The sequence below is a fragment of the Neopelma chrysocephalum genome, unplaced genomic scaffold (genome assembly GCF_003984885.1).
Source record: "Neopelma chrysocephalum unplaced genomic scaffold, ASM398488v2 Primary Assembly neopelma1_59, whole genome shotgun sequence".
In the NCBI taxonomy this organism is placed as follows: domain Eukaryota; kingdom Metazoa; phylum Chordata; class Aves; order Passeriformes; family Pipridae; genus Neopelma; species Neopelma chrysocephalum.
In genome coordinates this window covers 30,340,255-30,362,686 of record NW_020897714.1, presented here as the reverse complement: position 1 = coordinate 30,362,686, position 22,432 = coordinate 30,340,255, and the positions used below count along the sequence as shown (strand labels likewise).

At 41.2% G+C, this 22,432-nt stretch overlaps 1 protein-coding gene across 1 annotated transcript in view; it reads left to right on the top strand.

Moving 5' to 3' along the window:
- Positions 1-22,432, top strand: part of ST8SIA1 (ST8 alpha-N-acetyl-neuraminide alpha-2,8-sialyltransferase 1) — a 137,666-nt gene that overhangs the window by 12,664 nt on the left and 102,570 nt on the right. Inside the window, exon 2 of the mRNA XM_027680778.1 lies at positions 20,618-20,762. Coding sequence (XP_027536579.1) covers positions 20,618-20,762 — 145 coding nt within the window. The remainder of the gene's footprint in view (positions 1-20,617; positions 20,763-22,432) is intronic.

Below are 22,432 nucleotides of genomic sequence, written 5' to 3'. Positions count from 1 at the left end.
TCTAATTAGACTGTAATCTTTAGATTACCCTTGCTCGTTGTGGGTGATTTACTGCCATCCACTCAGGCAGCATTAGGTTCTTATTTGTCTGACAAGGTTCAGACTCTTTGCGGTCCCCTGTGTTGTGCCATTTACTACTTAATGAGAATCTAAAAGCCATGAGAATAAATCCATACAGGGTATGGCCATAGTATGGGATAGAAAGGAAACGCAATAATCATGAGGCAGGAGCAGAGGAATGCTGTTGGATCACATGAGAATGGGAATGATGGAGTGAAGTCTCTTGCTACAGCTTGCTTAAGATCGATTCAAAAAACACCTTTTAAAGAAATACATGCTGTATTTAATTTTTGTTAGCTTTTAGACCTCTGTAATTTTTATGATATTAATTAAGAAATGGGATGAGAAACTTAAGTCTCTCTACATGTGTCTGTCCTGCTCTTCTGACGAGTTATCTGTAAAGCAGAGAGCTCACCTGTTAAGTTCTCAGAAAGTTTATACATCAGCCACTATTCTTTGGTTATGTGGAGAGAGGAGTTTAACATTTATCACTGTAGTGGTCTTAATTATGAAGTATTAGGAGACCATCAAGGGCCATGACCCTGACTGTTTTCAGGCTCTGGAGCTCTGAGGATCAGCAGTCCAGGGGATGTCCACCTGTGAAATTCTACCTGGCTTGGTGATGCTTACTCCTCTCCCAGAGCAAAGCAAGAATAGATGCTGAACTGTGTGTGTTTGTGGTTAGGGGCAGTTAGTATGACTTGGGGAATGCTACAAAGTCTGCTGTTCCCCACCTTTGGAATGCTTGTGCCAGCTCCTGCAGTCAGGTGAATCTGTGATAGTCTTGGTTTCATGGAATAAAAATGAAAAGGAATTTTTCATTCCTCATAGCTGAAGTGAAGTGCTTGTAAATGTGAATGGTGGCTCGGCCCCCAAAAGGCAAATAAAAATTCGTTGTGGGTTGTTCTTCAGATGCCTTGTTTCTGTGCCTTAATCATAATTTTGGGGGCCCGACTCATGATTTTTAACTGCTAGGGATTGCTATAGTGAGAATTACATATCAGCCTATAATTAGATGCATTTTTTTACTAAGGAAACTGCAACAGTGAAGGGAATAGGAGAAACAAGACCAATCTGGGCATTTCTTTATAGGTCATATTATTGAACATTTTGTCTTGGCACCCAGCAAGCATCTAGCACAAACACACTTGCTAAGCCTTATGGACAAATGCTGAACATCTCCAGGTTTTTGTATGCCCTGTTGGATGAGGCAGTAAAAATGCACATGAGATATTTATTCTTTTTGTCCTGTTCCAGCCGTTGCCTTTAAATGTTTAAGCATATCCAGAAGGGAACAGCAGAGTGTGGAACTTCAGCTTTGCTGATCCAAAAATGGTAACGACAACAAAAAAGTGAACCTATCATTAGAGAAATCATGTGTTTTGATAGTTCTGTTTAGACAACAGAACAAGTGAAAACACTTATCCAGTGTAGTTCAGTAAATGCTAATGAGGTCCAGCATGTAATAACGTTTATTTTTGCCTTGTGTCTTTGATGCTTTCTCTGATTTTGTTTTAAAAAACCCGGTTTGTGCTTCACTTGTCAAACAGGCCATTGCTAGTGAAAGTCTTGCACTAAGAGGGTCGACTTTGTTGTTCTTCCCCACCTAATCTGTGGAAAGATGTATTCACTGGCCCGAGTTTTTTATACTCTCAGTTGGTTTTACAAGTTTAGTACAAATTCTGTTTTCTCATCTGCTGCAGAACAGCAGATCTACATCGTGGAGAAAAGCAAAGCATGGAGGCAAATGGGCTCGTGGGGTTTCCACTGGGGCATGGGCTCTCTTCTCTGTAGCGCAGCCAAGAGCACATGTGTAGTGTGCTTTCACTTGAAACCATGGATCAGCCTAGGTGAATATGAGCTTGCTCAGGACTGTAGAGCTTAATAAGTTCTTTCCCAAATTTAACCTGATCATTTCGTTTCAGGTGATGTCTTTTGTGGCTGTGCAGTCTGTCTTGTGAGACTCTTACTCCGTTTAAGATCGATAACTTACTTTGCCTTAGAGAAATAAAAAAGAATCCTATAATTCTTGAGAAGTTGTTTCCACTCCTGAAATGCTGCCTGTCTACAGGTATTTCTTAAACTGTTGGGTAACTGCTAAGAACAGATTAGTTTTCAACAAGTTTGAAGGAAGAAATGGCTAGGCTTTGTCCTTTCATCATCACCTTTTTAGGTCTAAAGTAAATGGGTCGAATGTACCGGGGAAGAAGATCTCATAAAACACATTTGCTCTGGACTAGGCAATGAGCACAAATAAATGAGATTTAAAAGTATTTTTAAACCAACTCTCAGGCAATGTCCTCTCTTAAGATGCCCTGTTGAAGGACTAAGTAGGTTGGATGATTTATTTAGTGAATTTTTACTTTTATCCTCATACTGAGTAGATTTCTTGCATTAATTTCTTGAAGGTTTGTTTAGGATTTTTCCTTGCTCTTTTTAGCAGCATCTTTTAAATATTGATACTGTAAAAGACCATAAAACTTCAGAAAGTTGATTCATAATGAAAAGTACTTTGGGTCCTCTGGGCTTATCCTTCGCCTGAGGAAGCTGGTACACCTCCTCTCAAAAGAGTAGTGGAGGGGTACCCTTGGGATTTCTTGCCTCCTTTTCCTGGTCCTGTCCTTGCATCCCTCCCTGCCTGGTGGTGGCTGGGCATGCTGCCTGTTGAAAAATTACTCACAGGTGACATTGCAGGCGTGCCAGCTCAAGAATAACTTATGCCCCGGTGTTTTTTGAAGCGGATTACCTTAACACTTTGGATCATCTCCAGAACTACCTCAGCTGTCACCAGCACCTCTTCCCACTTCAAAGAGGAAGATGTTCTATAAATAGTGGTGCTAATTAGGCTTCACTTCTGTCCCCAGTTCCCTCAGCTCCTCTTGTCCCCTGTGGGGACAGGACTGTGGAGTGAGAGGCGGGGCAGGGTGCACAGCCCTGCTGGCGTTTAGCCTCGTCCTGATTGCTGGTTGTTCTCAGGAACAGGTTGTCTTCCTTCATATATTCTTATTCTTACTTGAAAACTGAGTTTTCTATTGGGAAAAGTGTCAGAACCCCCTAATCAGCTCAGAGGAAAGGAGTGCCCAGTGGGGTACTCCAGAAGGAAAGAAAATACATGCACTTGGAGGGAGGATGGGAGGGGGTGATGGTAACGTGGTGAGATGGAGGGGCTTTGGAAGGTTGGGAGGTGAAAGATTGGTAGGGTTTAACAAAATACAGGCAGGTAGATTGTAGCAGCAGGGGTGCTGAAGAAGAAGAAATACTAAGAGCAGAGAATAAAGAAACATTTATGTGAAGCAGAATAGTGGAGAAAGAAAGATCGTATGTAGGAAATTTGAGAATGAGTATGTGGATAAATCAGAAGGGCAATCTAATAAGAATAAAACATTAATTGGACAGTTTAAGAACAACTCAGTTGGTTAGGCAAGATAACCCAAGGATAACCCAATTAAAACATCATGGGCTAAATTATAATCTCAGTGAAGAAGCTCAAATATCAGATGGAACAGATCTCTTGAGTAAATTGAAGGTCCAGTTTCAATGGCCAATGTGAGGAATAAGAGAGGCTATGAAACTGTAATAGGAGAGGGCATTTTCATGCCACAAGATAGGAGAATCATTTTGCTTTACAGATGACTGTTCAAGTGGTGAGATTTGGAAGTAGAGTGATGAAATATGTGGAGTACAGCCCACTCACTGCAGCTATCTCTGGTACCTGTCCTACTTAAGAGCTGTGGTAGGAAAAATGTCCATATGGTTAGCAATAAGACAGGAAAACAACATTTGTTGCTCTGGGTTTTTTTTCATTCTGTGATTCCATCTTGCCAACTAGACAATCCACAGACTTGACATCTAGTGAACTTTGTTTGCTGAGGATTAGGCTGTCCTCTGGTACACCAGCAGCTCAGGCTTAGGGATGATGAATTACAGAGGGCAATTCTTTGACTTCTCATATCTAAAGCTGGGGTTGGTTACTAGGGTTTTGGGGTGAGGCTTTAAAGCAAAGGCATGCTTTGTTCTGCCTGGATGCCATCCATAGCATTTCTGCTGAGGTGATTTCTCACTGGGTGTTCTGGTAGGATTGTACACATGGTTGGCAATATAATGTATAGATAATGTAGTTGGAAACAGAGACTCAAAACTGTGCTGAGGATAGTCAGCTACTCCAGATCTCCTTGGCCACAAGCACTTGGCTAGTTATGGTTCTGAAGTGTGGAATAGCTCTGGGAAGGCAAGGGATTTGTGGGGGCAGACGTGGAGCTTCTGCACTTCTGGTTGTCAAATGCCAGCACCTTCTCCAGACTGATGTCACCATGCAAGAAGCAGAGTGGAAAGTGGTGAAATTCTATTTCTTGGGTGTTCTCTTTCTCTCACTTTCTTGTTCTGCAACATTTTCATCATCTAGCTTCTGCTCCAAATACACCTGCTTCCCAGTGGCTGTAGAAATACACCTTTGGGGATCTGCAGGGCAGATTTGTGAGAGATGTGCAGTATAAATCAATTGATAATGGACTTTTATTGCAGTGTATAAGAACACAGAAATGTCTCTAGTAGGACAGATTACTAGATCAGGTCTATTTAGTTTAGTTTCCTATCTCTGTCAAGGCCTGACACCAAATGTTGCAGAGGAAGTCATGCAATAGATAGTAGTATAATCTCCAAAATAAATCAGCGTTTCGAATTCTTAGGGGTTTGAGACTACATTTACCCTTCATTAACTTAGTTTAACACCTCATTCAAAATTACTGTTGTTAATTATAACAACCTTTCATATTCTTGGTGCATACATAAACAATCAATCCCTTCTTAACCTTCATTATGCCTAATCTAGGACAGGTGTTCTCAGGATGGTTAGTTCTTATATATTTATGTCTTGTTCTTAGAATGCTGCTTAATTGATTAAAAAAATATATATTTCCTCTTTGGCTCATAGACCCTTTTTGTACTAATTTGCTTTAAAAATAAGCCAGATAAATGGTTTATTTTTAGATTGTGACAATGTACCAGAAAGCAAAATGTCATCATGCTGTTGAAAACTAAATAGCTCATCTTCCACCTTGTAGTAAACAGTTTAACCCCTGTGAAAACTGAACTATTGCTCTTTAAAATTGTTCAGTTGTTACTTCTTAAATACATTTCTTTTGTTTTCCTAATTCACTGCTTTTGTTTCTTGAGATGAATAATATATAGATGAACTGGCCATGATTCAATAGAGCTCTGTAGCTTCTCATGCATTCTTGAGCTGCAAAGTGAATTTTAAAGATGACTATGCGACCTCAAAAGCTGGCAGTTGGACTGCCCAGTTGCTGGTTTCTCTCAAACCAGCTGGATTCAGGCCTGGGAGCTCTCAATGTCATGAAAGGCTCTGTCAAAGAAAGCAAATGTTGGATTAGCTTTTGTGTCGTGTACATCCTGTGGGTGTGAACATGGAAGTCTTCTCATGCAGGTCACGGAGACTAACATTTATCTGCCTGACAGGGCACATTTCTCATTTTCACTCAGTAGCAGGAAAGAAAACCACAAACCCAGCAATTGTATTGGAATCTATGTCAGTTCATGGTGAAATCAGTCCAGTGCTGCCCTGACAAGTTGGGGAGGAAGGGATCAGGAAGAGAGAGCGTCCTGGGTGGCCTTCTCTTGAGGCCAGGGACTGCCTCTGCTCCATGTCTCTGCTATGGGATTCTTGTTTCTAGCATGTAGTTTTCACAAGGCTCCTAAATGATTATGAGCCACTTCCAGTCCAAACTCATGAGTTCAAGATCAACCAATAAATTACAGAACCTGCTCCCCTCCTTCCTCACTCCCTTTAGGATCTCCAATGCCACTATTTCACAGGCCAAGGCTTTTGTTGATTATATATTCCCAACCAGTGCTTCCTTGTTAGTGAATAGTCGATCCAACTGTAAGTTGGCCCATCAATACCTGTATCAAAAATTATCCCTGACTCAATCTGGAAATCTCCCAGGTTGCTTGCATAACTCTGTCTTGGCCTTCCTATAGGTGCCAGGGAGATAGATGTAAGTCTCCTGGTGGACCCAGAGTTTGTGATCCAGAGACTTACTCGAGTTGTTTAAAGGAGGTTTCCATTACCAGCACTATGCCTCTTCTGGAATTGGCAACCTGGATGTCTGGGTAAAAGTAAACTCGGGTTACTGATCTGTATATTGGAGAGACGGGGAGTTGCTCAGGACCACCTGCAGCTAGAGGTGAAGCAACAGAGTATGACAGGCTGAAGGTGGGTGGGAAACAGGAAGGTTCCTCGCTTGGGTAGCAAAGTGCTACCTGAGAGTGGTTAAAGGATGTCTCTGCTGTCTTGAAATAGTTGTTCCCCACAGTGATTACCTAGTGGAAAATGAAAGTAGAAAGTCTGACCAGAGTCACTACACTTCAGCTTGCTGCCTGTTCACTATGGAGGGGGACCCTGGTTGTGGGAGCTCCACCTGTGCAGCGTTTGCATAATTCCTTAGGAACCATACAGCTCCTCTTCCCCTTTTCCTGTTCAGTGGGATCGTTTGCACATGCTAGCCTGAGAGACTGCATGACTGTGAGAACCTACTTCCGGTATTTTTTTATTTTTTAGATTTCTTTGGATTATGGGTAGTCTGTTAAAACTAGAGCACAGCAGCTAATTAAGTGTAGCATTTCAACAGTCCTTCAAGCAAAAATAGTTTTCTGTGATGTGTTTGGCTGTGTATGTCAAACTCTTCAGGTTTTCCTTTTATTTAGAATTTCATAATGTTGCACTATATATAACTCTTGCAGGCATTACAAGGTAGCATGTTTTGCATTGCTGCAGTATGCCAGGCAGCTCTCTAAACAGCAACAGGTCTCCTATTTACGAGCTTCACTCTAACGTAACTGGGTTTTCTGGCAATAAAGAAGCCTACGAAGGATGAAAAACTCTCAACCAGTGGAGCAGAAAGAGGAGGGAAAGTAAAACTCCAGACTTGAATTCTGACAGGAACATTTCCCATAGCTGTAGGGAAGCTCTTTTGCAGCACTGGAAGCCTAGGGTTTTCCCAAAACCGCCTGCTTGGTGTGCGTGCTTTTGCAGAGGAGGTGTGATGGTATAGCTGGGGGCAGGTCCGACAGATGGCAGAGGCAGGAGAGGTAGATGGAAAATAAACATCTTGGCAAAGCTAGGTAGGAGTCACAGCATGTGGTTTTACGTTTGACAGGCTTTTAGGAATTATAATCTCACATGTAGTGTTAGCTTGTTAAAGGCCACCAGATTGGGCAGAGGTTGAAGTTGGATACGTTGCATTTTCTGCCAGGATTTCAGGCCTGTACGAGCTTAGTACATAAATCACGTTTATCCCCCAGGAAGCTGTTTGATTGCTCTGGGTAATGGGGTTTGTGAATTCCTGATTTATTCCCAGCAGCGTGGAGCATAGTGCAGCAAACTAGTTAGATCAGGATAGACTCAGACATGCTTCCTTGTCTCCTCCTCACCTCTTCTTTTTCACTGACAAACAACTGCTGGGTTTTCACTTCTGCTTTCTTCTGTGCCTGTGTAGGACACATCCCCATCCCAAAACCACACCCAAACCACTAAACATTGTGGTGTGTTGTGAAACTCTTTTTAGTGAGTGCTACCAAAAACTTGTTTAATGGTAATGGTAAAGCAGCATGCAATGAGTTGGAAGTCAGAGTTCTAAATATGTGATGACCTTGATGGCCAGAGCTGTTTGGATTATGTAATGAATAAGGATTGTTTCAGAACTCTGACAAGATGTAGGGGTGTGCCTGTGAAGTTCTGTGAGCTTTGGAAGTGAGTTTTGGAAACTGTGTTTCAGCGCCATGTGAATATTTGTCCTGAAAGGCCAGGTTTACATTCCCTGATTACGCTGGCAAATTCTTTCTAGCGAGCTGGGGGAAGTGTTCAGGGGAATCCTGCCAGCTCTCCTTATGGTCTGGAATAGCTCAGATGATAAGCCTCTGCATGTCCTTTGGAAGCAGCTGTTGACTAAAAGAAATGTGGATTACATGTTTAGACGAAACAGGGAGCGCTTGGATCCCCACTACTTAAGTCTGACCCAGGAGACTCCCAGTGTTTTGTACCCCCTGGAATCAAAGCGGATAGTTGTGGTGGCGAGCAGTGAACTGATGCTGTGACTCTGGCCAAAGGGACTTGGCTCAGGTTAGGTTGCCAGTGAAGGAGTGGAGCAGCTCAGAAATGAGATGATGTGGGTAGAAAGTGAGGAAATGTCTATATTGGACTCTCCCACACCTCCTGTTAGGTACTGGTGAGGTTACTTTGCTGTAGTGAGCACTGGAGAGAGTGGAGGTCTGAGAATGCTGTAAGTAATCGCAAGTGATGTTTTACAGGGAGTTGTAAGTAAGTTGGCAGCACTGTTGAGACCAAATGGCACAAGTTTACTTCTGCATTCTTTCTGATGAGGTGCTAGAGGGAATAAGATATACAGCAGTGTTTGCTACTGAGAAAGAAAAAAAAAATCACTTTCCTGTGATTGTGTTCTTATTGTCTAGGCCAGGAGATAAGCAACAGGTTTTAATCATAGTCACCTGTGGATATAGGAGAGTGAGGTTCAACACACTTACTTTAACTATCTAAAAATTACATTTCTCTGTTAGTACTCCTACCATAGTTTCCCCCACTAGAAGTAATGAACAGGCAGAGGTACTTGGAGATACTGACAGCTCTATTCTGCCTTAGATACCTGTGTTAGGGTAGGGTAAGTGTCCTTCTGTTGACTGAGGAAAGTCCAGATGACCAGCAGAAAATAGGTGGTAACTGTGTGGTGGCTGGGCTTCCTGAGCATTTTAGGAAGAACACAGACCTGAGGCACACACATAGACTGTTACATGAGTGCAAAATGGAGCTTTGACCATCACAAATCAATTAATACAACACAGAGCTGTCACTCAGGTGCTGAGAATGGAAGTAGGAGAATAACAAAAAGAAATCCTGTGGTCCAGCAGCAGGCAGCTTCTGCCTTATCACACCAGAGCCCCAGTTCTGCAATATACCCTGATGATCACCAATAAACTTGATTTTGTTTGTTACTGGGCCTACAGGAGAGCAAGCTGTGAAGACAGAGTACATTTACCTTTGTTCCTGGGACAGGTGTTTGGAGATGACTAGTGAAAGCATCACAGCTATAAGAACAGAGCTGGTGAGGTCCCCTCTGATTTCACTACATCTGTAAAACAGGAAATAGCCAAAATTCAAATATGATGGAGTTAAAGTTAAGTGCAAAATGTTTGCCACTTGACTTTTTTTTCCTGTGTCTTCACCAGAAGAAAAAATACTTAAAAAGACTTGGCATTGGAGCTTCTAGTAAAAAAAGGTTCCAACTTGGATATGTCTTTTCCTTTATTTTAATTCACTTAGTGCATTTAACAAAGCATTTGCATCAGTGAAACTGATTTTATAGCACCAGGTACTCAGGCAAGGTTTAAAACACATTAGCAAAACTTCAAAAATGAGGCTTTTAACTGCAAACAGGGGAATTGCAAGTTCAAGGTATGTATTTATCAAGTTTCAGTTAATTGACTGCGTTTTAATCTGTGGTAATTTTACCATTCGTTTTCACCTGTTGGAAGCCATCTGACAGCACATAGAAGGTTCACTGAACTCAGTTCAGAAATATCTCTGGATACTTGGCCAGCTGATCGTCAGCTGTTTACAAAAGTGACGTTGATGGTTGCAGCAACTCGGGCTGTAAGTGAAGTCCAGTGTCGGTGCTTGGCGGTGCATTAAATCATGGCTTTCATCCAAAACAGGACGATTAGAGCTTAACTGGTGTATAATTCTGGGTGTACAGAAGCAACGAAGAGTACAGAGTTTTTTGTCAGTGTCCGTTTCAAGGAAGCTAAAGCAAGGCATTATTTGGCATTTATTGGATTTTTTTTCCCCCCTCTCAGTCAGTAGGAAATGTGATACATATGACTGGAATCTTAATCATAATCCACCCCCTTTAAGAAATTTGTCTCACTGGCTAATTTCATCCAGATTAAACAGAATAACAGAAGTCTTAGAGGTAGTGAGTTCCTAGCAGTTTTGTGAAAAACTGGGTGAAAGAGAGAGATCAAACCCAAGGTTTCCTATTTTGTTTGGCAGATCAGCTCATCCTGCTAGCTGGCAGGGCATCGGATGGATGCTTCCCAGCCAGACAATATTTGTTCCATTGCCATCTCCCAAACAACTGATAGATATGAGTTGTGGGAAGCAGCTTCTGAGAAGTGAGAGGAACAAGTTTCTCTTCAAAACAGGGTTTCCCTTCAGTCTGTTCCTTCAGATCTATTCATATGTCTTTGATGGGTTAAAACTTTTCTCCAAATGTACAGCTTCAGAGGCCTTTGAAAATATGTTTCTCTTTCATGCCTTTTCATGTGATACTTTTACATATTCTTGTCTCTGTCATATATTGGCAATGGCTGCCTGGCTACCTACACTTTTTGCATCAAAAAGCACTCGGAATGACCATGCAGGAACATTCCTTTCCTCTTCATTTCTATGGTTTCAATTTTTAGGCATTTCAAGATGCTTAATTCTGTGTAATGGAGGAATTTTTTCTTTTTTTTTCTGTCCAGTTCACCTTCTAGGAAGGGGCATGACTTTAACTATCAAATTAGTGAAGAATTCCCTATGGACTTTTGTGGATTGGAGCGTGGGGGCACTTTTTCGCGAGGAGCATTATGTAATACTTGCAGGGCTTTTATCTGGGTTGCAGAAGCAGGTGGAGAAGTCACTGTAGTGTGATAATTGACTGCTTAGATCTAGGTGGTATGTATCATCACTCTAGATAGTGCAAGCTCAAATGCAAGATTAGAGCTGCTCGATTTATTTTTAGTGAATCTCCTTCTCCTGAAAGAACACAGCCATCCCGTGCCCTTGTTGAAGCCGAGCATTTCTTTGTGCTCATGGTGGCACAAAGCAAGCAGCAGTTTTGCTGAAAGGAACGAGGTAAGTGGCAAGAACAACTCATTTCCCTCCTCTGCGGCAGCACCACCACGTAGTATAACTTTCTGTCTAAGCTGACGGTTTTTTGCAAGAAAGCTATTCATTGATTTCACCTCGTGTCTGTGATAGCTGCTCTCCTCCTGGAGGTTTGTAAGATTAAAAAAAGAAAAAAAAAGAATAGTGCATGAAGCAATTAATCTCTTTTCCTGCCCCACTCCCCTTTGCCTCTGAATTCTCTCTGACAAAACTACCCGTTTGTGCAGTTGTGCCAGCTCATCTTTCTAACAGCCCAGTGTGAGGGCTGTGTGAGCAGAGAAGAAAGACCATCAGATGAGGCTGCTGGCAAATAGGATCCTTCCGTGAGATGCTGTAGCAGGCAGAGGACCTACAGTCCCTCCCTTGCAGCTCATGTTAACTGCAAAAGCCTCCATAGGCTTTCTAGGGTCTGGAGCAGCAGGTCTGGCTTCATGGATTGGAATTGAGCTACCAAACGTAGGTGTCTCTATCTAAGGCGGTCACTTTATGGTCATTAGAGAGGAAATAGGTGTCTACTTTGAGATGAATCACACCCTAAAGGATGCTTTGTCTGCTACAGAGAAGCCTTGGAAGTGTTTGCATTTCAAATACTATAAATGAAGTGAGATGAACCCTGTGTCTTCTCTGGGATGGGCCCTCAGACACAGTTGTTGTATATGGGGGCTGGTGGTGGTGTCATTAGCAAAGCAGAGGAGCAGTCTGGTGCAGTGCCAGTGAATTCCAGCACTGTGTGAGGTCACTTCTCTTGAGCTGCTGGCTGCTGTCCAGAAACCATCATTTGAGCTCATGCTCAGATTCATCACTTCTCAAAGGGATGTGGCTGTTCATGGCAGTTCCTAGGTGAGATGTTGAGTCACTGCTGCTGTCTGTCCTGGATGTGGTTGGGAACAATACAGACAACTCAGAGACATCCTGCATTTCAATAGATTTTACTGCATGAGTAATAAAGTTCTATTTTTGCTATTGCAAGTCACAACTTGTGGTGGCTTCCTTATAATATACCTCTGTATATATCTGGTATGAGAGTCTTAGAAAAACTTTATCTAGACTAGATGAAAACTAGAATTTAAACTCTGTAATTCATACATTATAGTTCATACATTATAATTTGCGTTTCAAAGCTTATAAGCAGGCTTTGTGCATAGGAGTTTGAAGCAAGTTTGTGTGAATCAAAATATGTTTTCTCTGAAAAGAGACGAACAGTTCTGTCTTTCAATAGCTTCCCAGATCAAATCTGCTCCATTTTTAAAGAAAACGATTTGCAGGAGGAAGGGTAAACTTAAGACTTGTCAGATGTTCAGGTAGACTTCTATTCACTGAGGTATATCCTGGTTTCTTCTAGTTCACAGGCGTTGTTCAATAACAAGGATAGTCCCTGGCAAATTTTGGCCTCATCTGTACTTCTACAGATGCACTACTCAGTCCTCCTTTGCACTTGCAATAATAATGAAGGTATGGAATGTAATGATGTGATGCTATTAGAAGAATAGTGTCTCTTTACAGTGACAGAAAAGTGTATCCTTTCTATTACTTTTCTTAAAATGCAGAGTTTTGATCAAAGAGGGAATGCGTAATCAACTGAAGTGACTGCATATCTTTATCACGCTATCTGAAATTTGAATTTAAATTCAAAGGAGAACCTGATAGAGGTTAGATAATCCAAAGTCATTTGCAGATTCAAAGATTGAGCTAAGACACAGTTAAATTTTATGAGAAAAGAATTTAGGCAAGTTTGGGGAATTATAAGGTGCAGCGTGTAATACTGCTACTACTGCTGTCTTCTGAAGGTGGATAAAAGACTTAAGATCCTCGAAATTTTAAACACTAACCTGTCTTTGTTTGGAAGGAGAGTAGAGGAAAAAGACCCACACGTTTTCCATGATATTATGAACACTTCTGGGAAAAAAAAGATATCACTTGTACATTTCAACAAAAAAGGAAAAAAAGACTCAGACAAAATCAGTCAGAGATTTGGATGATGTGCTGCAATCTGATGTGCTCAGATTTTGCCTCCTGCAGGACAGCAGGGTTTTTTTGCACAGGGCCAGGGAAGCAAGGATAGGGTAACCCAACACGGAGGATGGAAAAAGAGTTTTCTATGTTTCTTTTGCAGTCTGGGAAACAGAACTGCGAACTATACTGCGTGGGTGGCACCAGATTTTTTGTTCAGTGATTTTAAAATAGGTGGTGAAAACCCAAATATTCTCAGGTTAAATAAAAACAGGTAGTGAAAACAATATTCTAAGGTTAAATAAAATACTTTTTTTCCTTTTTGGGCACCTCAAAAAAGCCAGGAAGAAAGTTCTAAAAGGAAAGATACTGATGATGCAGAAAAGACAGAAATGCTTGATTTCATAATTCTCCTCCCCCACAACTATTAATTTGGTAATTTGTAACAAATTATCTTTAATTTATAGTTTAATTTCTTACTTAAAAAGTAGCATACAGCTCTACTGCTAAGATAATGAATGTGGTTTTCATGAACTCCCTTATTCTGAGAAGTGTCTGTGGTCTCTTCAGTCTCTTTCCGTTCATGCAGGTTGCAGTGCCAGGAAGTTCAGTACGTGATTTGCCTCTGTCTGCAACCTTTTTATTGTCCTGATATCTTTCCTCTCCTGAGGAAGATGGGGGAAATATTACATGTCCAGACACCAGAAATTGCTGCAGGGGGCATTGAAATAGGCGGAAAGTTTCATATCAAGAAAAAATACGGTAATAAATGTGAGGAGGAAAACGGTCATGACTTTAGTCTTCATAAAATCTTATCATATTACAGAAAGCTTGCCTGGGAAGTAAATCAGATTATCTCTTTGTTCTGCTCTGTGGTATCCATTTTTCATATTTCTTTTTCATTGCATTTAGGCCTATTCTTCAAGCTTAGGTACCTGGGGTATTTTCAAAAATGAACCTGTGCAGAGCAATGTATTCTTGATTTAGATGTTGTTTTTGGCAAAGGTCTTAATTTTAGTTAGAACTTAAACTACTACTGCTGTCCCAAAAAAACAATTTTATATGCTTTTCTGAATATCAAAAACATTTTTGTTGGCCATTCTCTTACTCGTTTGGTACATGTCCATGGTGTTCTTAGGAGGCCAATTTTGAGATCATCTTCCCGAATAGTTGTACTGAGGGTAATTTTAAATTTCATCTCAAGTGGGGTGGAGTCTGCTGTAGAGGGGAATGGTGCCAAAATACTTGTCGAGGCTGAAGCCAGCTTTGATTTTGTTGTGAAGGAGAAAAGACCATGTGGCTCTGCGTTGTGTAACTTGGAGTTCATTCAGTGTGTCCCTTGGCATCTGGTGACAGCAGAACGGCGACAGCCTTTTCCCTTATTCTCCCTAGTAAATTTATATCATGTTTACCCACAGCTTTGATACAGGGGCAGTTAGGTGTTTGGAGCAAGAGTTTGATGTGTGTGATATCTGCCCTGATAAAATAAGAACATTACATTCCCCTTTTTTTCCTTATGCCTGCTGTCTTCTGCCCTGCTTAAGGTGCAGGGTAGTATGCCTTGGACAGTAAGGTACTTTAAACACCATGAAAACCTCAAAGCCTCAAGCCAACCTCCAGTTACAAGTATTATATTGAGCTCTTCAGGAAACAGAAATTCAGTGTTTGTGACCAAACCCAACTAATGATGTTTTCACAGGATATTCAGAAGCCAAATGCTAACTGCAGCTACAAACTCATGCAACCACACTGGTTGTAACTGAACCAGTGATTCTACTGTTATTGAATGGCTTTTGTAGAGCCATAAAATTCTCAAGCTGCCAGCTTGGACCAAAAAATGGCCTTAAGTAGAGCCATTACATGGCTATATGAGAGGACTCTCTTACTGCTGTAAGCATTAGCTACTGCCTGCTGTTGGAGATGGGGTATAGGCCTGGATTTTTTGTCTGTTCCTGGATAGTGATGGTCATTGTATGGATGAATTCAGGATGTGTCCAGGTATGAACTTGCTCAGATTAGTTCTTGATCCTCTGTGTTTCTTTTCATCAGTGCAAGACAACTTATTAAAATATTATTGATAAGTTACTCAGATGAGAAAAGAAGCAGGGCAGCAAATGGCCCAGGGGGCAGAGCAACCTGGGTCTCCTGCTAAGCATCCTGATTTTGAATAGAATCATATATGAAATCTTATATATAACAAACCAAAGTGCAGATTGCAGTTACAGGTGGATGTTCCCAACCTGGGAAGCATTGACACCAAAAATAGTGCTAAATAGTTAATAGTTAACTGTACTTTGGCCTTGGACGTGATGTGTGTGGGTAAGGAAAAAGGTCAGTTTGTCGCTGTAGTTGGCAGGGGGTGACTGTACTGGAAATAGTATTTCCAGGCTTTATTTAGAGGTGGATCTTATAAAAGAGAGGATAGCCACAGGAATTATGGAAGGAGTAAAAAACTGTGTTCAAAGAGAGAAATTGAGGAAAACTTCAGCTTTCTTGATCATCAGAGGGGAAACTGAAATTTCAGAAGCCAGGGATCTATTAAAGGAGCGGGGAAGAATAATTAAAAACTGAGCCAAAACCTGCAGTGCCAAAAAATCAGACCCTGAACTGGGTGCAAATTTATTAAAGGCAATATTTTGTTAAGCAGTGATTTTGGTATCTCCCCTGCCACCAAAACTTCTTGCAAAAACATCTGAATGTGTTATTCTTATGGAAGTACTATACCAAAGACCTAATTAGGAGAATTTGAGGGTTAGATTTTCAGACTCATAGTGTTGGAAGTGCTCAGACCGGTTGTGTTTCAGAGCCACTATTGGTATTAATCCCTGAAGTATTTCCAATAGGGATGTTAGCTCAGGGTCCCTAAGCATGCAGATGTTGGGAAATAGGTGTTGGTTTAGTTTGAGGACTCCACGAGGTTCTTGGTAGGTCCTCCTGCCTCTACTGGGGGATACATGAATGGAAGCACTTAAGCAATTGCACTGAAATGGAGCTGTGCAAATCTTCCCTAGTGAACCCAAGCGACCACCCGTACCCTGGATTTCAGCAGTGCCACAAATCCCTGGTTGTGAGTGAAGACCTGATGGTTTTGGCTTGACACCAGCTGAAACTCCGAAGGCAGATTAATTTTTTTTCTCTGAGCCTTCAGATTAATTTAATCTCAAAGCAAAACATGTGAAGTTGAGGTGAATGTGAACTGCAATGTAAAGAAAAGGAGGTTTATGCCAGCCCAAATACTGCAGGGCTGCGCTTCAGATCCAGGTTCTGTTTTGCAGTTGCTGGACAAAGGTTAATGTGATATCATCTAAATCCAGGCAGCTGAGCAGAATCTGATGAAAGCAATTCATTTGACAAATTGTTTTTGTCTCAAACTTGAACCTGAACCTCAGTCATTATTTTGTTGCTGCTGTTAAAGCCGTGCTGCCCTTATTTAGTGGGAGGACTGCTGACATTTGCTGGGACCTGCAAGAGCAGCATCAGGCTGTAGCTGCTCCTGCCCTCTCCCCATCCCATGTGCACTGGATCATCCTTCATGGGGAACTGTTCTGCAGACTTGTTTGGAGTCCTGTTCAGATCAGGCTTAAGCCTTCAGTCCTCCTTCACAGAATCATTGAATCATTAAATTTGGAAAAGACCTCCACGAAAGTCCAACCTGCAATGAAATACCACCGTACACACTAAACCATATTGTGAAGTGCCATGTCTTCTTGTTTTTTTAACACTTCTGGGGATGGTGACTCCACCACTCCACCACTTCCCTGGGGAAGCTTCCTGAAGCTGCCTTCCCGTTGTTGTTGCTTGACAAGTGGCTCTCCCTGTCAATCTGATCTTCTCCTCATTGGTGTGCTACCTCTCCCTTGCATGGGTTGAAAAGGAAAAAATTGAGAGGAATGATTTTGCTCACCCTCCCTTGCACAGTGCTGGTGGCACTTAGGAGCTTCATGTGGGGCAGCAAAGGCAGCTGGAGAAGTGGTGGGTGTGCTGGGGAGGCAGGACACTTGTGCAGAGAGATACGTAAAGGGCTGTAACTTCCTGGCTGACCGCTCGTACTATGGAATTGCCCGTTTCTATTTTTAGGTGTTGTATTGTCTGTCATTTGGGGTGTTTGAAGGAGCTACTCTGAGTCATTATTGACTGTGACTTTGGTAAAACCAGGGTGAGATTAAGCACTGTCTGGCTGCAAACTGAAATCAAACTGAAAAGTTCATAAGCTTAAGATGAAGAATAAGTAGTTTGGGATTTTTATGTAAGCTCTCTCACTGACTTTATCTATGAATTTTAGGCAAGGAGGTCTGGCTTTCTCTCTATTTTAAGATAGAGAAGGGTGCACCCATATTAACCCTTTCATTAGAGGTGGGCTTTGGAGGCAAATCTGGTTGTCCCCAGATTTCACTCCATCCCAGTAATGCACTCCATTGCTACAGCCACTCACAAGATCTTTATGGAATCAGACCAGAGTTAGCCTGCAGTAAAACCCATGAAAATAAGGTATTGTGGCTGTAGGTACCACTGTGCCTCTGTCAGTGTGCAGTGTCTACTGGTGTAACCCCTGATTCAAAGAAATCCTTAAACAATATATATAAAGTGCACTTTTATTATGGCCCGGGAGATGCAGGGGGGTTTCACCCCCCCGTGCATGTCCGCTGAGAAAAGAAACACAACGGCTTTTTATACAGTGAGTTTCAAAACTTATCTATCATATACACTCTTTACGAAGCCTGCCTTATCTAAATAGACATTTGGTTGCCTAACTCCTATTCTTATTATTATAGAGTAGTTACATAAAGTTTTATCATTTCAAACAGCTTGGGTTCCCCCCACCCCTCTTCTGTCTCCCTTGCAATGCTATGTGCTAAGTCTTTCCCGCTTTCCCTGACAGTCCCGTTTGTTTAGGTAAGCTAGCTTTATCTTAATTGCCCACAGTTTGGGCAGCAACCTTCTTTCAGGCAGTTACAATTTTGCAGTCACACTAACATAGCTAAATTTTTGTTTTATTTTGTCTTGTCTTTATTTCACCTCAGCCAATTACACTGTGGGGACACGGCTGCGACACAGAACTGCTGCTCAGCTCCCTCGTTGTGCACAGGTTGCTACTTGGGTTGCCGTGCAGAGCCACTTCAGTGCCGATGCTGCCTTGTACTTAATGACCTGCTTGGTGCTCAATTTAAGCTGAAATCTGAGAAACCTGAAGTGAGATTGTCAGAGTAACTTTTCTCCCACTTCTCTCACTAGCAGGGATTTGTCCTTTAAGTGCTCTCAGATCTGAGGGCCTCCAGTGCCCTTTCAATACCAATAGTCTTTTAAGTGCTCTCATACACAGGTCTCCTCTGAATTGGAGATAACTTTGAGACAAAAGCATATTGTTTGTGTCCTGCTGGTGGAGAAATGTTTGCAACGAATTGGGATTCTTGGCTAAAAGCTGCTGCAATTTTGCAAATTCTGTCATAACATTTTAGTTGTGCATTTTAATCAAGCTCAGCAAATCAGTTCAGTCTCCCTGACCCTGCAAAGTATCCTGCTTTAGGTTTGCCTTTGAATCCATTCTGCTTTTTAATGCATGTTTTCCTATGAAGCTTTGCTTGCTTTTTAATTTTGGGATTTAGATCAGAAAGAGAGACTAAATAATGTGAGACTTTTAATAATTATTCTTTTCTGACAGAAAGCACATATGAGTGCACAAGATTTTTGTGCATACAGATGCATACTTGAACTAGTGACTTGCCTGTCTGTGGACGTTCCAGGACACACCTGCTGCATTTCATAATGGGTTTATTAATGAAGGATTAAGTGGGAACTGAAATAATGCTTTTTTGGGGACAGGAAAAAGTGGGTGTATATATCTAGTCTAATAGGTAGGGAGGGAGTTGTAAAAGGAACTGTTCCTTATGTCATCAGTTTACCCTGGCTAAGGAAAGATTTGTAAATATAAAACACTCCCTAGATAATTTTACACTAAATTACCTGGGATTTTTTTTCCTGCTTCTTGCTCAGACCAGATTTCCAGAGAAGGTGTGAGTTGCAGGATTTCACTTGGAAATTTTAATTTTGGAAAGTACTGGAAAACTGCAATGAGGTCCCCTCTGAGTCTTGTGTTCCCCAGGGAGAAGAGACCTGACTTCTTAAGTCCTTCCTCATAGGGCAGGTTTTCCAGCCCTTTGATCATTGTGGTGACCCTCTTTTGGACCCTCTCCAGTCTGTCTGGATCTTCTAGGACCTTGGGGTCTAGAACTAGACACGATATTGTCCTAGACATCATTAATTTGGAATTGACTTACACACCCGAGCATAGTGATTTATATCTTTCCTGAAATATTTATGCAGATGGAGGAGTTCACTTTTGAGCTATTTCCTCTTTTGCTAAGATTATCACAAATCTACTCTACAGTTTTCCGGTTTTCATCAGATTATTAGTTGGAAGTATGTCTGAAAAGTAATACACAGTTGCAGAAAGCTATGAACTTCAGGGAAAAATAATGTTGGGTTTTTTTTTCAAGTATTAGTTTTTAGAAATGAAAAGTAGCTGTAAAACTTTAAAAAATGCTAAAAAAATTTAAACTTCCATTAATGACTTCATGGTTTTGAATAAAATCTCCTCTTTCTCAGAGGAGAACAGCTATATCAAGCATTCTAGTAGTCACTAATAATTGATGTTTTTCTGCTTATGCAACCACTGGAAATGGTGCCAGTCTCTTTAGGATTCCCTTTAGAATATATGAAAATGTATATAATAACATGAAAATATACTCTAATGGCATAATTATGCAATGTGTGTTTTAAATACATCTATTACATATAAAAGCCAGTATTATTTATATTACATAATAAAAACCTTTCTGCTGCCATGCAGGCTATGGAAAGATGGGATATTCTGGACCTTTAGTCCTTTTCATCATTCTGTATTTTAGGATATTAATTGCTGGGTGTGCTGTGATATAGAACTTTTGCTCAATATAACCTTCAACCAGCTCACCAGCTCTCAAATTTCTACTCAAGCCGAATAGTAAGTATTTTTGGGAAATGAATGTGTAAGAGGATATGCAGTTTCAGCAAGGAAACTAAGAGGTATAATATTCAGTCTCTCTCTATATATATCTATCATACTGGGGTGACTCAAGTTGGACTCGAGTTAGAAGGCAGGCTCTAATACTGCTGGGAACATACACAAGGACATTCAGTAAGTGGAGAGGGATGCCAAATTTTTCCATCCATAAGTTATGTAACTGTGGGGTTTCAGGAAATCTGCTCTTTATGAATAAGGTTTAGTACTGAATTTTGATACACCTTAGATTTAATTTTCAAAGGAGCTTCACTGATTTCTGTATGTGTTGGAGACCAGTTTTTTATGCATTAAAATGTGTTGTACAGGATGGAGTTTCTTTTGCTGAATCTCGGTTTTATTTCTGTGCCTCTCTGACTGGAAACTTAAATTTTTTACTATCTATTTCTAAGATTTTCTGAAATAAAAGCAGCTTTTCTAGCCTTTCTGTAAGTAAAAAAGAGTCACCCCTGGTTCATCTGCTGGCTGGGAAGGTTGGCTTTTGGAGCATCTGAGAGTGGCAGGATCTCAGATGTGAGGGGTGGTCGTTAACGAAGGCGTGCCAAGGCTCTAATTAATACCACACTTTCTCTTTTGATTGCCTTCTCTAGGAAGCTGCTGGAAGAATGCTGTGACCCTGGGCAGCTCTTTGCCATGACAAAGCTGAACTCCCCGATGGGAAAGAACCTCTGGTTCGACGGGGAATTTTTATATTCTGTCACAATCGACAATGCAACTTACTCTCTCTTCCCACAGGTTAGTAATTGTTTTCATTGCCACTTTAAGTATTAATATACTAAATGGTAACATGGTACAAAGGAGCATGAATAGGCTAAAGGCTTGTCAAGAAATTGAGTCTTCATTTCTTGGTACAAAACAATCTCCTATCTTTTTTTTTTTTTTGACTTCCATGTTCTGAAAATTTTGTTGGTATGCATGTTAATATTTCCTTGGCTGCCTTTTGGGTGTGCAGATGTACACAAGGGCTGGTGAAATTGGGTCACCCATCTTGATTCTTAAAATGCTGAAATTCTGTCTATTTTAAGTAGGTGATTTTTGCATTTCAGTCAGGGATCACACTCACTGTGAGCCTGATCCCTCACCTAGGATTGCTTCAGTTGAGATCTGTATAGATCACATGCAACAGTTCTTTGTGTGAAGGTGTTACAAGTTAATGAAGTTTATTGGTGACAATCAATGTGAGCCCAACAACAGAAGCCAACAACTTGACTTTGTTGATTCTTGCTGGTTTTGAATGTTGGAAGTGGTTATTGTTGCTCAGCAAAGGTGTTTTGGGTACAGGGTTTTTGAGTGATGGCAGTTTGTGGTACTGATCTAGGCTGCTTCTTGTTTATTTAATTAATATATGAACTGATGTTAAATAATGAGGTTGTTATATTGAATTTTGTATGTAGACAGAGAGATGTTTTAAGCCAAATGTCTGGATGTATTAATTGATTTACATGTTACTTTAATTTCTCAAACTGAAGACATACAAATTTGTTAAGCCTCCCAATAAATGTTGAATCATTCACACTGGGCTTTTCATTTGTTGCTGTTTCAGTTAAACATGTAGCAGAGTTCTTACTTGTTAACATCATCCTGCCAGTAAAGCATGACAAAGTTGGTTTGGTTTGGTTTTGGTTTTTTTTAAGGTAGTTTCCAAGATCTCAAAAACCAAGTTATGACTTTGAATGAATTTCTTTTAATGGAGAAGTGTGAGTGGAAACTGTAGTGCAGGGCAGAGGAGATGGGAACAGCCACTTCCTATGTTGAGACATCATCCGGAGGAGCGGTTTTACAGCTGTGTCCTGTTCAGGCTGCCAGTCTCCTGTCTTGTCACTTGTGCCTGTTGCCGTGATCCAGACAATGGACCTTGGCTTCCCTCAGGCTGCTCCCAGCTGCTGTGTCCCTGCAAACTCAGCAAAAAAGTAGATGCTGAAAACTGCATGGCGTTTTTTTTTTCCTGCAGTACAGCTGGAAAGGGGCTGCCCATTCAGTGAATTTCTGGAGACTGGTAGAAGGTTTATGATGTGTTGCAGAGCAGTGGCTCTAAGTCTTTTTCTGTGATTACGAGTGTGATTTGTTGCTACAATATTGCATCATTTATTGAAGAGAACAGAAACCCTTGGCAGAGCTGTGAACTTGGTACCACACAAAGATACTGGCAACAGCTGCTTAAAATGTGTAAGTCCTTTCCAGGGTTTCAGAAAAACCCCACCTGGGCTGGCACAGGGAGGTCACTGTTCTGTGATGGATTTGGGATTTTAGATTTGATTTTCTTTGTATTAAAACCTAGCATTCTGCTTGGCTGCAGAAGTGTCCTACCTCCTCTCATAGAAAAGAGCAGAGTGCTGGATGGGCTCCTTCAGAGAGGTCATTGCTGGTTAGAGAGAAATCATGGTCTCAGGAACTCCAGTGGTTCT